The sequence below is a fragment of the Bufo gargarizans genome, chromosome 3 (assembly GCF_014858855.1).
Source record: "Bufo gargarizans isolate SCDJY-AF-19 chromosome 3, ASM1485885v1, whole genome shotgun sequence".
NCBI classification, from domain to species: domain Eukaryota; kingdom Metazoa; phylum Chordata; class Amphibia; order Anura; family Bufonidae; genus Bufo; species Bufo gargarizans.
The window spans coordinates 545,381,702-545,400,670 of record NC_058082.1 but is presented as its reverse complement, the minus strand read 5'-3'; the positions used below and the strand labels follow the sequence as shown (position 1 = coordinate 545,400,670).

Here is an 18,969-nt window from a genome sequence, read left to right as displayed (position 1 = left end):
TCAGCAAACCACTCACCCACACACGCCGGCTGCTATCTGCCCTGAACAGTGAAAACCAGGACTCATCCGTGAACAGAACACCTCTCCAACGTGCCAGACGCCACCGAATGTGAGCATTTTCACACCCAAGTCGGTTATGACGACGCACTGCAGTAAGGTCCAGACCCCGATTAGGATGACGAGCATCCAGATGAGCTTCCCTGAGAAGGTTTCTGACAGTTTGTGCAGAAATTCTTTGGTTATGCAAACCGATTGTTGCTGCAGCTGTCTGGGTGGCTGGTCTCAGACGATCATGGAGGTGAACATGCTGGATGTGGAAGTCCTGTGGTAGAGAAATGAAAATTTCATTGCATGGGCAACAGCTCTGATAGACATTCTTGCAGTCAGCATGCCAATTGCACGCTCCCTCAAATGTTGCGACATCTGTGGCATTGTGCGGTGTGACCAAACTGCACATTTCAGAGTGGGCTTTTATTGTGGGCAGTCTAAGGCACACCTGTGCAATATTCATGCTGTCTAATCAGCACCTTGATATGCCACACCTGGAATGATTATCTCGGCAAAGGAGAAGTGCTCACTAACACAGATTTAGACAGATTTGTGAACAATATTTGAGAGTAATGGGTCTTTTGTGTCTGTAGAAAATGTTTCAGATCTTTGAGTTCAGCTCATGCAAAATAGGAGAAAAACAAAACGTGTTGCATTTATATTTTTGTTCAATGTATATACAGTTGCAAGAAAAAGTATGTGAACCCTTTGGAATGATATGGATTTCTGCACAAATTGGTCAAAAAAGTGATCTGATCTTCATCTAAGTCATAACAATAGACAATCACAGTCTACTTAAACTAATAACACACAAATAATTAAATGTTACCATGTTTGTATTGCACACCAGTTCTGGGTTTGCTTTTCACAAGAAGCATTGCCTGATGTGAATGATGCCTCGCACAAAAGAGCTCTCAGAAGATCTACGATTGAGAATTGTTGACTTGCATAAAGCTAGAAAGGGTTATAAAAGTATCTCCAAAAGCCTTGCTGTTCATCAGTCCACGGTAAGACAAATTGTCTATAAATGGAGAAAGTTCAGCACTGATGCTACTCTCCCTAGGAGTGGCCGTCCTGTAAAGATGACTGCAAGAGCACAGCGCAGACTGCTCAATGAGGTGAAGAAGAATCCTACAGTGTCAGCTAAAGACTTACAAAAGTCTCTGGCATATGCTAACATTCCTGTTAGCGAATCTACGATACGTAAAACACTAAACAAGAATGGATTTCATGGGAGGATACCACAGAGGAAGCCACTGCTGTCCAAAAAAAACATTGCTGCACGTTTACAGTTTGCACAAGAGCACCTAGATGTTCCACAGCAGTACTGGCAAAATATTCTGTGGACAGATGAAACCAAAGTTGAGTTGTTTGGAAGAAACACACAACACTATGTGTGGAGAAAAAGAGGCACAGCACACCGACATCAAAGCCTCATCCCAACTGTGAAGTATGGTGGTGGGGGCATCATGGTTTGGGGCTGCTTTGCTGCGTCAGGGCCTGGACGGATTGCTATCATCGAAGGAAAAATGAATTCCCAAGTTTATCAAGACAGGAGAACTTAAGGCCATCTGTCCACCAGCTGAAGCTCAACAGAAGATGGATGTTGCAACAGGACAACGAACCAAAGCATAGAAGTAAATCAACAATAGAATGGCTTAAACAGAAGAAAATACGCCTTCTGGAGTGGCCCAGTCAGAGTCCTGACCTCAACCCGATTGAGATGCTGTGGCAGGACCTCAAGAAAGCGATTCCCAAGAATATTGCTGAACTGAAACAGTTCTGTAAAGAGGAATGGTCAAGAATTACTCCTGACCGTTGTGCACGTCTGATCTGCAACTACAGCAAACGTTTGGTTGAAGTTATTGCTGCCAAATGAGGTTCAACCAGTTATTAAATCCGATGGTTCACATACTTTTCCCACCTGCACTGTGAATGTTTACATGGTGTGTTCAATAAAAACATGGTAACATTTAACTCTTTGTGTGTTATTAGTTAAGCAGACTGCGATTGTCTATTGTTGCGACTTAGATGAAGATCAGATCACATTTTATGACCAATTTCGGCAGAAATCCATATCATTCCAAAGGGTTCACATACTTTTTCTTGCAACTGTATAAAACGGAGTTTCTGTCTGTCCCAGCGTCTGTCTGTTATTTATGCGTGACCAAACGACTGAACCAATCTTCACCAAATTTGGCACACAGGTACATGAGGTGTCCGGGAAGGTGTTAGGACGTACCGTTCTCGAGATATCCCTAAAAAATGACCTGCATTAGCCAAAACAAGCCTTCAAATCCCAACTGCCATACACACGGTCACATGTTTCTTATCAGTCAATAGACGCTCGCAGGCCCTTAGTCTCCACAAACACACAGTTTTACTCCAGGTTTCCATAACAACCCAGCCATTTTTCTTCACTGCTGTAGGTCAGCTTTAGGCTAGGGCTACACAACGACATGTGCTGCTTGACAATATGTCTCACGACACATAGGGCACAACTACACTGCGACATTGATGTCGTACGACAATTTCTATACAGATAGTCTATGGTGTCTCTCCACGACATGCTGCGACTGACAGGACAGTCACAGAAAAATACATCTTGGATGGATTTTTTGCAAATGTCGTGTTGCGGTCGCAGCATGTGCAATGGCACAGTGTGACACCATAGCCTATCATTATAAAAATTGTTGTGCGACAAAATGTCGCCCGACACATGTTGTCATGTAGCCCTAGACTTAAAGGGGCAGGGTGCTGAGGTCACTGTTAAGGGGGAAGGGCCACTTTTAAAGGGGCAGCTGCTGTGGAGATCACTGTTAAAGGGCAGGGGCTACTATTAAAATGGCAGCTGCTGTGGAGCTCACTGTAAGGGTCCATTCACACGTCTGTTGTGTGTTTTGCGGATCCACAAATGCGGAACAGAATTGTGGACGTGTGAATGAAGCCTTAGGCCTCTTTCACACGGGCGTCTCGGGTAAGGGGCCGGATGCATTCAGGGTGCATTGCGGTAAACCTGCACGAGTAGGCAGGCAATTACAGTCAGTTTTGACTGCGATTACGTTCCGTTGTTCAGTTTTTTCCGTGGATCCTCTTCTTTGTTCTTCTTGAACATGTTATAATAGAAAATAAAGTAAATGGGGTCCCGGGTGGTTCATCACTCGTCTCCTTAGCAACCATCTGTGAAAATTGCATTGCATCCACAATTGCTTGCGGATGCTATGCGAATTTCACGCAGCCCTATTCACTTCTATGGGGCCTGCGTTGCGAGAAAAACGCTGAATATATTACATGCTGCGATTTTCACTCAACGCACAAGTGATGCGTGAAAAACATTGCTGATGTGCACAGCCCCATTGAAATGAATGGGTCAGTGCGGGTGCAATGCGCTCACCTCACACATTGCACCCGCGCGGAATACTTGCCCGTGTGAAAGGGGCCTTAAAGGGGCGGTCACTATTAAGTGGGCAGGCTGCTGTGGAGGTCACTGTTAAGGGGGAGGGCACTGATAAGACAGCAGGGTACTGTGGAGGTCAGTGGAGGCGGAAGGGAACAGTGGAGGACATAGATAGGGGACGGTCCCCTATGGAGGTCAGTGTTATGGGGCGGGGTACTGTATAGGTCACTGTTAAAGGGGCGGGCCCCTGAGGAGGTCAATGTTAAGGGAGCGGGGTGCAGTGAAGGTCAAAGATAAAGGGATAGGCTGTCATGGAGGTCCCATTTTAAGGAGTCAGGGCACTGTGGGGAGGTCAGTGTTAAGGGGTGAGGGGCTGTAGAGGTCACTGTTAACATTAAATGAAATAGATGAAATATACCCGTGTGAAGCCGGGTCCTTCTCACAGCCATCTCGGACCATTACCAGGTGAGCCTCGACTCCTGTTCTCTCTTCACAACTCTTTAGGACGTACCGTTCCCGAGAGATTCCCAAAAAATGACCTGCATTAGCCAATACAAGCCTGCAAGTTATTCTCTTCATATCCCAACTGCCATACACATGGTCACATGTCCCTTATTAGCCAATAGAAGCTCGCAGGCTCTTAGTCTCCACATACACACAGTTTTACTCCAGGTTTTCATAAATACCCAGCCATTTTTCTTAACTGCTGTAGAGTCAGCTTTAGGCTAGGGCTGCACGAAAACACGAAACATAGGGCACAACTACACGTGTCGCGCAACAATTTTTATAATGATAGTCTATGGTGTTGCACTGCGACATGCTGCGAGGCGACACGACAGTCGCAGAAAAATCCATAGCCTATCATTATAAAAATTGTTGAGACAAAATGTTGCACGACACATGTCATCGTGTAGCCCTAGCATTAAAGGGGCAGGGCGCTGTGGAGGTCACTGGTAACCCCTTAAGGACCCGCGCCGTACATGTAGGGCGCGGTGATCGAGCGGGTGCAGGAGATGAGTCTGTCTGATCCACGGCAGGGGTCCGGCAGTCACTGATAGCCAGACCCCTGCTCCATGCGCCGGCATCAGTGAAATCACCGCTGCCGGTGCATTAACCCTTGATGTGCAGTGGTCAGTGCTGACCGCAGCACGAGCAATGTCCGTGCAGGGAGGAAACAGCCATCGGGTCCCCGCGCTGCTGTAACGGGGACCCGATGGCAGGGAAGGCAGCCCGATGCCTTCTGGGAGAGCCTGTGAGATTCAGCCCCCTGTGAGTAATACACTGACAGCCAATGCATTACAATACAGAAGTATTGTGATGCATTGTAAAGATGATCAGACCCCCAAAAGTTGAAGTCCCAGAGTGGGACAAAAAAAGTGAAAAAAGAAAAATAAAAGTTAGAAAATAAAAGCTTTACAAAAAAAAATTCAAAGTTTCAAGTAAAAAAAAAAAAATGTCCTTTACCCAAAGTAAAGTAAATAAACAAAAATAGTTAAAAATAGGCAAAAAAAAAAACAGTAGACATATTAGGAATCACCCCGTCCGTATCAACTGGCTCTATTAAAATATCACATGACCTAACCACTCAGATGAACACCGTCAAAAAAATAACAAAAACTGTGCTATAAAAAAACACTTTTTTTGTATTCTTAATCACTGAAAGTGCAACACCAATCTAACCGTCACCTAATCCCACAAAATATAAGCCCCTAAAACAATCGCCCAAAAAATAAAAATAAACTATGGCTCTCAGACTATGCAGACACTAAAATATGTTTTTTTTTGTTTCAAAAATGATATTATTGTGTAAAACATAAATAAATAAAAAAGTATACATATTAGGTATCGCCATAACCTAACCCCTCAGGTGAAAACCGTAAAAAAATAAAAATAAAAACAGTGTTAAAAAAGCAATTTTTTGTCACCCTATATCACAAAAAGTGTAATAAAAAGCGATCAAAAAGTAATATGCACCCTAAAATAGTGCCAATCAAACTGTTACCTCATACCGAAAAAATATGTAAAGTAAACACTATTTTTGGAGTTATTACTATTGTTATGGAAAATTTAGACAAAATGGACACTTGCTTGTTGAAGACTATACTGTAGTTAAAATGGCGGCCAGGTACCCAGCCAACACCTATAACAAAGAATCTTGTATTCTGCTTCATTATTTGCCTCGAGACAGCTTCCGTTCAGCTCAAGCAAGCAGCTTCAAAGAAACAAAGTAAACAGCTTCACCCACCTTGAAAGGGGTGAACCTCCTCTCGCACGCAGATGTGACCGAAAATACACAGCTTATAGCACATAGTAAAGACAGACGCCGCACTGCCCCCCCGCAATCTCCTGTTCACATATAGACCGTCTGCTGTTCCGCCATAAACCGGAGATCTGCGCGGACTCCACCTGCGCGTGTCGGTGTCATCCCTCTCCAGGCCTGGAAACCTACTTCTATCATTTGGACCGGCGTATCCACTTCACTGACCATCGAGCAGATCCAAAACACTATCTATTATAAAAGTAGAGAAACTGAAATTTGGAAACTTGCAAATTCTTCAAAATTTTGGGTAAATTTAGTATTTTTTTTTAGAAATAAAAATGACATTTTTTGACTCAATTTTACCAGTGTCATGAAGTACAATATGTGATGAGAAAACAGTCTCAGAACGGCCCGGAGAAGTGACAGCGTTTAAAGTCCTCACCATTATTAAAGGAGCAACTGCTGAGGAGGTCACTGTTAAGGGGATGGGCTGCTGTGGAGGTCCCATTTTAAAGTGGCGGGCACTGTGGGGGGGTCAGTGTTAAAGGGGCGGGGGACGGGGGGGTCAGTGTTAATGGGCGGGGCTTTGTGGGGGGGTCAGTGTTAAGGGGCGGGGGACTGTAGAGGTCACTGTTATGGGGGCGGGGCGCTGTAGAGGTCACTGTTATGGGGGCGGGGTGCTGTGGAGGTCACTGTTATGGCGGCGAGGCGCTGTGGAGGTCACTGTTATGGGGGATACTGTCGATATCTTTTAACGACACACAAACATTATATGACACAGATGAATACACCGGTGTGAAGCCGGGTCCTTCTGCTGCTCTATAATATACATATAATTATACACACACATAATAATTAGGGAGGAGCCGACTTGTGTTATCACGTTTGGCGCACAAGGTTCGGGTTATCTGAGAATTCCGTTATGGATTCCACGACCAGTCACTCGTCCCTAGTAATAATACATAGACGAGACCTAGACTTCAGATCCTGAGGGGATCCGGTCCCTGCCGCTCAGTGTCCTATTAGTAATAGTAATAAGGCAATGACTGATCCCCCTTCATATGTCTATGGGGGTCTGAAGTCTGTGGGAGGCCGCTGTGAACAGGTCTGTATATATATATATATATATACCACTGACTCCCTGTCTCCCGGCTACATCACACGTTACCAGCCGTCAGCGCACTAGTGTGTCCCCCTCCCCCGCAGCATATGAGGGGCCACATAACGGTCACACAGACTGCGCTGTCGGCTGCGGGATGCGGAGTCCTTACAGCTCCTGGAGCTCACACACCGCCTTACAGGCCGGGCTCTCCGGGTCAGGGGTCGGAGGTCAGAGCCGTCTGCTAAACCTTGCCGGTGTTCTAAAAAATTTCCCTACCCTCGTCACTTCCGGCCGCACCGGACATGATGTACCCAGCTTTGGAAGGAGGTGTGCCGCGCCGCGCAGGCGCACAACGATGGGGTAGGGAAATTTCACAGCAGAGTTGTTGGGAAGCAATGCGCGGCCCCTGATCGGATGGATGTTCGGTATGAGAGATTTCCCTGTCCGCCGCGCATGCGCACTGTCGGCCGGTGTCCTGCTGAGAGGTACGGCACAAGCGCATTGCTTCTCAACAACTCTGCTGTGGAATTTCCCTACCCCGTCGTTGTGCGCCCGCACGGCGCAGCACACCTCCTTACAAAGCTTGGAACGTCATGTCCGGTGCGGCCGGAAGTGACGAGGGTATGGAAATTTTATAGAACACCGGCCCTCTCTCTCACACAGCGCTCTGCTGCTGGAACTACACCAGGCAGGGGAAGCAGCAGACAGAAGGATGGGGGGCTATGGGGGTCCGCTATGGGGGTACGCCAGTGAGTCATGTGATAAGTCTTAAAGGGGTTATCCGAGTTATTTTTTTGTTCTTTTTATGTTCCTAACTAAGCAAATGTAACAGCTTTCCAATTCACTCCCTTTATCTGCAGTGGCTGGTTTCTCAGATTTCACTGAGGGTCACATGACCTGTGATGTCAGCTTCTCTCCCTGCTCTGATAAAGGTCGTTTACAAGCCTGTAAATGAGACGTCACTGTGCTGGCCACGCCCCCCTTCACTGCCGTCTGCTCTCTCTCCTAAGATTCTTAACCCCTTCAGCTGCACACACTGGGTATCTGCTGCAGCAGTGACAATTCTGGGCACAGGATCTGACAGACTAGAGAGAGCATTGCACAAGAAGGTAGAGGGAAGATCCTGTGTGTATTAGCAGTGTCATTATACAAGTGGGACTTGTAGTTCTACACTTACAAGTTGCTGTTGATTCTCCCAGCACTCAGGGCAGCTCTTGTATCCACTCCCTTAACAGTGTCATTATACAGCTGGGACTTGTAGTCCTACACATACAACATGCTGCAGAGTCTCCCAGCAGGCAGACATGTCACTCAGGGCAGCTCTTGTATCCACTCCCTTAGCAGTGTCATTATACAGCTGGGACTTGTAGTTCTACACATACAACATGCTGCAGAGTCTCCCAGCAGGCAGACATGTCACTCAGGGCAGCTCTTGTATCCACTCCCTTAGCAGTGTCATTATACAGCTGGGACTTGTAGTCCTACACATACAACATGCTGCAGAGTCTCCCAGCAGGCAGACATGTCACTCAGGGCAGCTCTTGTATCCACTCCCTTAGCAGTGTCATTATACAGCTGGGACTTGTAGTCCTACACATACAACATGCTGCAGAGTCTCCCAGCAGGCAGACATGTCACTCAGGGCAGCTCTTGTATCCACTCCCTTAGCAGTGTCATTATACAGCTGGGACTTGTAGTCCTACACATACAACATGCTGCAGAGTCTCCTAGCAGGCAGACATGTCACTCAGGGCAGCTCTTGTATCCACTCCCTTAGCAGTGTCATTATACATCTGGGACTTGTAGTTCTACACATACAACATGCTGCAGAGTCTCCCAGCAGGCAGACATGTCACTCAGGGCAGCTCTTGTATCCACCCCCTTAGCAGTGTCATTATACAGCTGGGACTTGTAGTCCTACACATACAACATGCTGCTGAGTCTCCCAGCAGGCAGACATGTCACTCAGGGCAGCTCTTGTATCCACTCCCTTACCAGTGTCATTATACAGCTGGGACTTGTAGTCCTACACATACAACATGCTGCTGAGTCTCCCAGCACTCAGGGCAGCTCTTGTATCCACTCCATTAGCAGTGTCGTTATACAGCTTGGACTTGTAGTCCTCCACATACAACATGCTGCAGAGTCTCCCAGCACTCAGGGCAGCTCTTGTATCCACTCCATTAGCAGTGTCATTATACAGCTGGGACTTGTAGTCCTACACATACAACATGCTGCAGAGTCTCCCAGCAGGCAGACATGTCACTCAGGGCAGCTCTTGTATCCACTCCCTTACCAGTGTCATTATACAGCTGGGACTTGTAGTCCTACACATACAACATGCTGCAGAGTCTCCCAGCAGGCAGACATGTCACTCAGGGCAGCTCTTGTATCCACTCCCTTCGCAGTGTCATTATACAGCTGGGACTTGTAGTCCTACACATACAACATGCTGCAGAGTCTCCCAGCAGGCAGACATGTCATTCAGGGCAGCTCTTGTATCCACTGCCTTAGCAGTGTCATTATACAGCTGGGACTTGTAGTCCTACACATACAACATGCTGCTGAGTCTCCCAGCAGGCAGACATGTCACTCCGGGCAGCTCTTGTATCCACTCCCTTCGCAGTGTCATTATACAGCTGGGACTTGTAGTCCTACACATACAACATGCTGCAGAGTCTCCCAGCAGGCAGACATGTCACTCAGGGCAGCTCTTGTATCCACCCCCTTAGCAGTGTCATTATACAGCTGGGACTTGTAGTCCTACACATACAACATTCTGCAGAGTCTCCCAGCACTCAGGGCAGCTCTTGTATCCACTCCCTTAGCAGTGTCATTATACAGCTGGGACTTGTAGTCCTACACATACAACATGCTGCAGAGTCTCCCAGCAGGCAGACATGTCACTCAGGGCAGCTCTTGTATCCACTCCCTTACCAGTGTCATTATACAGCTTGGACTTGTAGTCCTCCACATACAACATGCTGCAGAGTCTCCCAGCAGGCAGACATGTCACTCAGGGCAGCTCTTGTATCCACTCCCTTACCAGTGTCATTATACAGCTTGGACTTGTAGTCCTCCACATACAACATGCTGCAGAGTCTCCCAGCAGGCAGACATGTCACTCAGGGCAGCTCTTGTATCTACTGCCTTCGCAGTGTCATTATACAGCTGGGACTTGTAGTCCTACACATACAACATGCTGCAGAGTCTCCCAGCAGGCAGACATGTCACTCAGGGCAGCTCTTGTATCCACTCCCTTACCAGTGTCATTATACAGCTTGGACTTGTAGTCCTCCACATACAACATGCTGCAGAGTCTCCCAGCAGGCAGACATGTCACTCAGGGCAGCTCTTGTATCCACTCCTTTAGCAGTGTCATTATACAGCTGGGACTTATAGTCCTACACATACAACATGCTGCAGAGTCTCCCAGCAGACAGACATGTCACTCAGGGCAGCTCTTGTATGCACTCCCTCAGCAGTGTCATTATACAGCTGGGACTTGTAGTCCTACACATACAACATGCTGCAGAGTCTCCCAGCAGGCAGACATGTCACTCAGGGCAGCTCTTGTATCCACTCCCTTAGCAGAGCGGGAGGGGGGGGGAGGGGCAGAGATTGTTTTTATTGCATGTAAACAAAGGCCCAGAAAAGAACCAGGGAAATGAGGAAATATATATATTTTTTGCATAAAACTTGCTTAGCTTAGGGTACTTTCACACTTGCGGCAGGACGGATCCGACAGGCTGTTCACCATGTCGGATCCGTCCTGCGGCTATTTCGCCGTGCCGACGGACCGCCTTTCCGTCCCCATTGACTATAGTGGGGACGGGGCGGAGCTCCGGCGCAGCACGGAGAAAGCCGCCGGACTAAAATTACTGCATGTCAGGCTTTTTAGTCCGGCGGCTTTCTCTGTGCACCGCCGTGCTGCGCCGGAGCTCCGCCCCTGTCCCCATTATAGTCAATGGGGATGGAGCGGCGGTCCGCGGGCACGGCAAAATAGCCGCGGGACGGATCCGACATGGTAAACAGCCTGTCGGATCCGTCCTGCCGCAAGTGTGAAACTAGCCTTAGTTATATATTGCTGCCCATCAGATTTTCAGTGCTATATTATGTTTTTTCATAACTTGGACAACTCCTTTAAGGTACATAAATAAATGTACAAGAAAAAACATGAGCGAATCCGACCGTCTGTCAGATCAGTGACATTTATATATCACCTCAGTACTTACAGGAAAGTCCTAACAGGAAGGAATCTGAGGGGAGATCGGGTCCATGCGTCACCAGGTGGTATCTGCCGGTGTTCCGTTAAATTATGGTACCTGTTAAAATCTGGTACCCTCGTCCAGGGCCGGACTGGCCATAGGGCAGACCGGGCATTTGCCTGGTGGGCCAGGCCGCCGGCTGAGTTTTTTTTTTTTTTTTTTTAATTAATGTGGCAGGCAGCAGCCGGGCAGGAGTGGAGATGAGCGCTTCCCAGTGGTGTAACTATCAGGGAAGCAGCTGCTTTGGGGCCCGAGAGCAGTCGCTGTACTTCGTCACCCCGGGCCCGTCAGAGCAGCTGACTTCTCCTGCACGGGTCCAGAGTCCTGTACTTGCACTCTGTCACTGACCTGACATCGGTGACATTGCTCCGCCTCTCCAACTCCTCAGTTCTTATGATGTACAGTGGTGACCAGCAACAGGACGGCCCGATGTGGGCGGAGCTATCATAGCCCCGCCCCTTTTCTACCCGCGAAGCGCTTCCTGCAGCCTGAACCTTTCCTGCCCACCATGCTGAACATCAGTTGGATTGCCACAACTTCACCAGTGATGTGAGTGGCAGGGGAACTGGGGTTATATTCAGCTTTCCCAGACTGTGCACATGTGACCTGCAGTACAGCAGGAAAGCTGGGTGAATTATATCATGAGATGTCATCCAGCTTCCCTGCTATCCTGCATGGCACAAGTGCAGAGGCATTAGAGTATGGGGGAGAGGCACAGCAGGAAAGCTGGGTGTCTATATAGGTGTATTGTATATGTGTGGGTCCATGTATGTGGTGACTGTGTGCATGACTGCGTCCATGGATGTGGAGAGTGTGTGTATGACTGCGTCCATGTATGTGGAGAGTGCGTGTGTGACTGCGTCCATGTATGTGGAGAGTGCGTGTATGACTGCGTCCATGTATGTGGAGAGTGCGTGTATGACTGCGTCCATGTATGTGGAGAGTGTGTGCATGAGTGCGTCCATGTATGTGGAGAGTGCGTGTATGACTGCGTCCATGTATGTGGAGAGTGCGTGTATGACTGCGTCCATGTATGTGGAGATCGTGTGTATGAGTGCGTCCATGTAGGTGGAGAGTGTGTGTATGACTGTGTCCATGTATGTGGAGAGTGTGTGTATGACTGCGTCCATGTATGTGGAGAGTGTGTGTCTGACTGCGTCCATGTATGTGGAGAGTGTGTGTATGACTGCGTCCATGTATGTGGAGAGTGCGTGTATGACTGCGTCCATGTATGTGAACAGTGCGTGTATGACTGCGTCCATGTATGTGGAGAGTGTGTGTATGACTGCGTCCATGTATGTGGAGAGTGTGTGTATGACTGCGTCCATGTATGTGAAGAGTGCGTGTATGACTGCGTCCATGTATGTGGAGAGTGCGTGTATGAGTGCGTCCATGTAGGTGGAGAGTGCATGTATGACTGCGTCCATGTATGTGGAGATCATGTGTATGACTGCATCCATGTATGTGGAGAGTGTGTGTATGACTGCGTCCATGTATGTGGAGATCATGTGTATGACTGCGTCCATGTATGTGGAGAGTGTGTGTATGACTGCGTCCATGTATGTGGAGAGTGCGTGTATGAGTGCGTCCATGTATGTGGAGAGTGCGTGTATGACTGCATCCATGGATGTGGAGAGTGCATGTATGACTGCGTCCATGTATGTGGAGAGTGCGTGTATGACTGCATCCATGGATGTGGAGAGTGCGTGTATGACTGCGTCCATGTATGTGGAGAGTGCGTGTATGACTGCGTCCATGTAGGTGGAGAGTGCGTGTATGACTGCGTCTATGTATGTGGAGAGTGCGTGTATGACTGCATCCATGTATGTGGAGAGTGTGTGTATGACTGCGTCCATGTATGTGGAGAGTGCGCCCATGTATGTGGAGAGTGCGTGTATGTGTGCGTCCATGTATGTGGAGAGTGTGTGTATGACTGCGTCCATGTGAGTGGAGAGTGCGTGTATGACTGCGTCCGTGTATGTGGAGAGTGCGTGTATGACTGCGTCCATGTATGTGGAGAGTGCGTCCATGTATGTGGAGAGTGCGCCCATGTATGTGGAGAGTGCGTGTATGACTGCGTCCATGTGAGTGGAGAGTGCGTGTATGACTGCGTCCGTGTATGTGGAGATCATGTGTATGACTGCGTCCATGTATGTGGAGAGTGTGTGTATGACTGCGTCCATGTATGTGGAGAGTGCGTGTATGAGTGCGTCCATGTATGTGGAGAGTGCGTGTATGACTGCATCCATGGATGTGGAGAGTGCATGTATGACTGCGTCCATGTATGTGGAGAGTGCGTGTATGACTGCATCCATGGATGTGGAGAGTGCGTGTATGACTGCGTCCATGTATGTGGAGAGTGCGTGTATGACTGCGTCCATGTAGGTGGAGAGTGCGTGTATGACTGCGTCAATGTATGTGGAGAGTGCGTGTATGACTGCATCCATGTATGTGGAGAGTGCGTGTATGACTGCGTCCATGTATGTGGAGAGTGCGTGTATGACTGCGTCCATGTATGTGGAGAGTGTGTGTATGACTGCGTCCATGTATGTGGAGAGTGCGTGTATGACTGCGTCTATGTATGTGGAGAGTGCGTGTATGACTGCATCCATGTATGTGGAGAGTGTGTGCATGACTGCGTCCATGTGAGTGGAGAGTGCGTGTATGACTGCGTCCGTGTATGTGGAGAGTGCGTGTATGACTGCGTCCATGTATGTGGAGAGTGCGTCCATGTATGTGGAGAGTGCGCCCATGTATGTGGAGAGTGCGTGTATGACTGCGTCCATGTGAGTGGAGAGTGCGTGTATGACTGCGTCCGTGTATGTGGAGAGTGCGTGTATGACTGCGTCCATGTATGTGGAGAGTGCGTCCATATATGTGGAGAGTGCGTCCATGTACGTGGAGAGTGCGTGTATGACTGCACTATGGGGGCATCTACTGGGGTCCCTATATACTGGCACGCATTATAGGTGGGCACTATGGAGAAGTGGGGGACAAGAGCACTATGAGGGCATTATATAGGGGCATTTTATACTGGCACCCATTTTGATGCCACTATGGGGAAGGGAGGAAAGGAGCATTATGGGGGTATCTATGTGGGGCATTTTATAGTGCCACATTATGGAGGGCACTATGGGGACGGGGAAGGAGCACTATGGGGCATCTTCTGGGGGGACTATATAGGAGTATTTTATACTGGCACAAATTATTAGGTCACTATGGGCACCTAAGCTCAACTGGGCACTAAGTGTTTTTTGTAGTGGCACACAGTACAGGTCATTGGAACACATGAGGGCACTCTGGGGACATTGGCTCTACTGGGGGCACTAAGAGGAGGTGTTTCTTTTTTACTGCCACACGACGGGGCATTTTTTGTACTGGTGCACATTATAAGGGGGGGGGGTTCTACTGTCACACATTATAAAGAGAATTTTTACTATCGGGGCATTATGGTGGGCTTTATTACAACTGGGGGACTATGGGAGCATTATTACTTCTGGGACACAATTACTGTTGGGGGCACTGTAGGAGCACTATTACTACTAAATGCGCTCTGGCACAGAAATAATTACTATTGTTGGGACTTTGGGAGCACCATTACTTTGGGGGCACCTGGCACAGCATCAGCCTAGCACAGTTCTTTTTGCAGTATAGTTTTGGGGAGCACAGCTTCTCAGTATTGGAGGTGCATGATGGGATGTTAATTGGAGGATGATGGAAAAGTAGGAAACTAAGATGTCTGTCAAACTCTGCAGAGACGTGAGATGGCTGAAAGAAATGATCACGGTGGTCTGGTCTGAATGGAGAAGATGAAGAAAGAGAACATCTACATCAGAGGAGACGGCACTGGATATATAAGGTATGGGGCGCTGTATGAGGCTACTGTCACATCTGCGATAGTGATCCTGGCGGCTGTTCCAGCAGAGAATTCACTGGATCCGGCACTGCTGGATGCTGACGGAATGCCCGCCAGTCCCATTAACTATAATGGGGTACGGCAGAAATCAGGCCACAATCTGGGAAAAATGCAGAGAATCAGCGGGACATAAACCGCTGCATGCTGTGCTTTGTGTCCAGTCGATTTCTTGCATTTTCTGCCGGATTAGGTGGCCGGATCGTACTAAGACCCCTAATGTCACCTGGGGACCCCCAAAGAAGCTTGTGTGTTGGCTGAAGCCTTCCTATCTTACTGGTGGCTGGCCCTGCCTCTCAATTGTGCTTCCGGTTTTGGCTCCGCCCCTAGACTGCATGGGGGGTGGGGCCTGTTGGGGTCATGTGATTGGACTGCTCAGTCAAAAATGCCCGGGCCTATTGTTTGTCCCAGTCCGGCCCTGCCCTCGTCACTTCCGCTATGTATCTCGTCACTTCCGCTATGACGCACTGCTTGAAAAGGAGGTGTGATCGTTGAAGTCGGCACCAGATTGGCTGAAAAGGTGTGTTGGCGCCTGCGCAAAACCAACATGGGTACCATAATTTTACTTTCAGCGCCTGTGAACGCGCCAACACACCTTCTTTTCAGCCAATCTGGCGCCGACTTCAACGATCACACCTTCTTTTCAAGCAGTACGTCATAGCGGAAGTGACGAGATACATAGCGGAAGTGACGAGGGTACCAGATTTTAACAGGAACCATAATTTAACGGAACACCGGACCGCACGTGCCTATTGTACTACTGCGCATGTCCAGAAGTCACACTGACCACTAACAAAATGTATGGGTTCACGGGAGGTGGTTTACTAGAATGTATGGGCAAACAGGAGGTGGTTTACTAGAATGTATGGGCAAACGGGAGTTTTTTTTACTAGAATGTATGGGCAAACAGGAGGAGGTTCACTAGAATGTATGGGCTAATGAGAGGAGGTTAGGTTGGCTGTCCGGACTCTATGCTTCAACAGGGGATAAGTAGAGAAGGGTCAGTCCCCGGACATAGAGCTGCACTAATGTGCACTGAGACAAGACGTTAGGGGACCGGACAGCGGGTCTGTTACTGAGAGATACAGATTACCTGCACCCAGTGTTACCGCCTCTCCCAGCAAAAAATAACGGCCAAGTTAAGCCACACCCCAAATGGAGTGTGGGCGTGGGGGCGTGACTTAGGTGCATTCACACGACCGTATTTTGGCTCTGCATAATTGCGGAACGGCTGCGGACCCATTAATTTCAATGGACCCGCAAAAGATGCGGACAGAACACACTGTGCTGTCCGCATCCATAGATCCGTTCCGTGGCCCCGCAAAAAAGATAGAACATGTCCTATTCTTGTCAAGAATAGGCATTTCTATCATAGGGTCGGCTACATTCACACGGCCGGTATCCGTGTTTTGTTGATCTGCAATTTGCGGACCACAACACATGCAGTCGTGTGAATGTAGCCATACTGTGGCTCTCAAAAATATTAGGGCCCCCCAGAAAGAGTAATGGGCCGATTAGTGCTATCCAGAATTAATGCCCCCGCAGTAAGAATAATTTCCCTATTAGTGCACCCCAGAATTAGTGCCCCCCATTTGTTCACCCCAGGAAGAATAACGCCCCCTTTTAGTGCCCCAGTAAAAATAATGCCCCCATTAGTGCCCACAGTAAGAATAATGGCCCCCATATGAAATAATGCCCCCATTAGTGCCCCCAGTTAGAATAATCCCCCCTATTAGTGCCCCCAGCTGGAATAATGCCTGTATTAGTGCTCCCAGTTAAAATAATGCCCCCTATAGTGCCACCAGTAAGAATAATGCCCTCCTATAGTGCCCACGGTTAGAATAATGCCCCCCATTAGTGCCCCCAGTAAGAATAATGCCACCTATTAGTGCCCCCAGCTAGAATACTGCCCCCTGTGGGGGGGGGGGGGGTTAGCCCTTTTTCGGGGGTTGAAACCACACACTTCTTCACGGACATCAGAATTTAGGGGCCAAACTGTGCTTTATTGTGGCAAAAGCACAAACATAAACAGTACAAAATAAAAGCCTGCCCGTCTGGGCACCAACTAAAACATAAGACGTGTCTCTCTGACTCACCTGCAGTATACATCACAGTTCACACATTGTTTCAGGTGCGGCTTTCTCAGCTCAATAGTCCACCAATCCTCAGGCAGCAGCACGGTCAGAATATCTCCCAGCCTCGTGGTCTCTCAGCCTTGCCCAGCTGAGACCACACTCACAGAGCCTCACCAGGCCTCTATTTGCACACTCCCCCCTTACTGACACCCTGGGAGGTGCTTTATGCCCACCTGAGTACCTCCAGCTGGTCTCACCTGTGGTGGTGTTCTGGTTCTGGCCAAGCTGCCAGTTTCGGTAGATGTACTGCTCCAAATTAATTAATGTTAAAGTATACGTAGACTGAGAGATCAATACTGAGACAACACAGAGCTGGGGCCATAACAGGATCTCTGGTTCATTGCGGAACAGCAGACAGTCTACAGGACAGGAAGGAGCGGGGGGTGTAAGGTGGCGTATATCTTTTCTATTGGCCATAAACTCTGTATTTTCTGTCACATCTATGTGCAAGAGGAAGTTCCCCCCTCCCCCTTCCAGATGGGGGAAGCTGCTGCTTTCTGTCTCTTTGAGGCTTCTTGCTTGAGCTGAACTGAAACCGTCTTGTGACACATGATAAAGCAAAGATCACGATTCTTGTTATAGGCGTTGGCTGGGTACCTGACCGCCATTTTACCTATAGTATAGTTCTCAACAAGCAAGTATCCATTTTGTGGATATTCCATAACAGTCTCCCCTTGCAGACTTGATTGTAGACTTTCCCTTGCCTAGCGAATCCCCTGGGCATACAATTCGTATCCTCTTAACCCGCAGTGGCGACAACCTACCCCTTCTAGGTAGGCTCCCGGTTGCTCGGACTTGTGGTAATACCCTGGGATTCATCTCACCCTATCTCAGCCAGGCATCATAGTGAGGAGGGGGAGCTGTGTTGAGCGATGTTTCCTTCTGTTCTTCCTCATCACCATACATGAGCATGATGGGTTGTTCATCAGTTTTCTTCACTCTTTTTAAAAGGCGGGTCACACAAGTAAGAACAAGCTTAATTACTATATATACCACCAATAGTACTAGGGCTACCTGTAATATTACTTGGACAATTCTCATGAGCCAATCCCCAATACCTTTAATCCAGTTGGCGGAGTTAAGGAAGGAGAAGGTATCAGACCACCATGTATCTTTATCAGCTTTATATGCGTCCAGCCATTTGTCCCTTAGATCCGCCATTTTTTATAGACCCACCTTAACTTGCAAATTAACCTGCGGGTCTTTGTAATGGCAACAAGCGGGTCCCACAACATGGCACATACCTCCATCTTTAGCAGTAACACAGTCTAGAACTAATGTGTGTTGGTTGGTGACAATGATTAACTGGTTTTGCACAATGTTTGAGGTGTTCATAAGTTTCATCACTTCTCATATTTGATCATCTAGGTAATCTGCTGCTACTACCAGATGATCCCACATCTGCACTATCATGGGATATACGAAGATGGAACTAACAATTTTGTTGGGAATGCTCGTCTCTACTACATGTGGCTTGCCATTTGGTCTGGGTATGTTATCTTTGGCCTTAAGATATAAGGTGTGTTTAGGTACTGCATTTATGTCAATCTCAGAGTGTGGTACTATAAAGGTGGCAGGAGTAAGCCTGGCGATGGTGCACAGTCCTGTGACATTCTTGGATAACCCCTTATGCGCTTTGTGTCCACAAACTAAGTATATGTCTTCTGGAACTGCCACTGCTGTGCTATTGAATAATTGGGTAATTAGTTTGGCTAATTGTATCCCTTTCACCAGCTCATATCCTTTTGACTGACCTTCGGTGTTGTTAGCTAATAGGGATGAGCGAACCCGAACTGTATAGTTCGGGTTCGTACCGAATTTTGGGGTGTCCGTGACACGGACCCGA

At 48.2% G+C, this 18,969-nt stretch overlaps 1 protein-coding gene across 1 annotated transcript in view; it reads right to left on the bottom strand.

The window, feature by feature from the left end:
• Positions 1-17,450, bottom strand: part of LOC122932725 (zinc finger protein OZF-like) — a 62,736-nt gene extending 45,286 nt beyond the window's left edge. Inside the window, exon 1 of the mRNA XM_044287313.1 lies at positions 17,085-17,450. Coding sequence (XP_044143248.1) covers positions 17,085-17,097 — 13 coding nt within the window. The 5' untranslated portion in view covers positions 17,098-17,450. The remainder of the gene's footprint in view (positions 1-17,084) is intronic.
• Between the last annotated feature and the right edge of the window lie 1,519 nt (positions 17,451-18,969).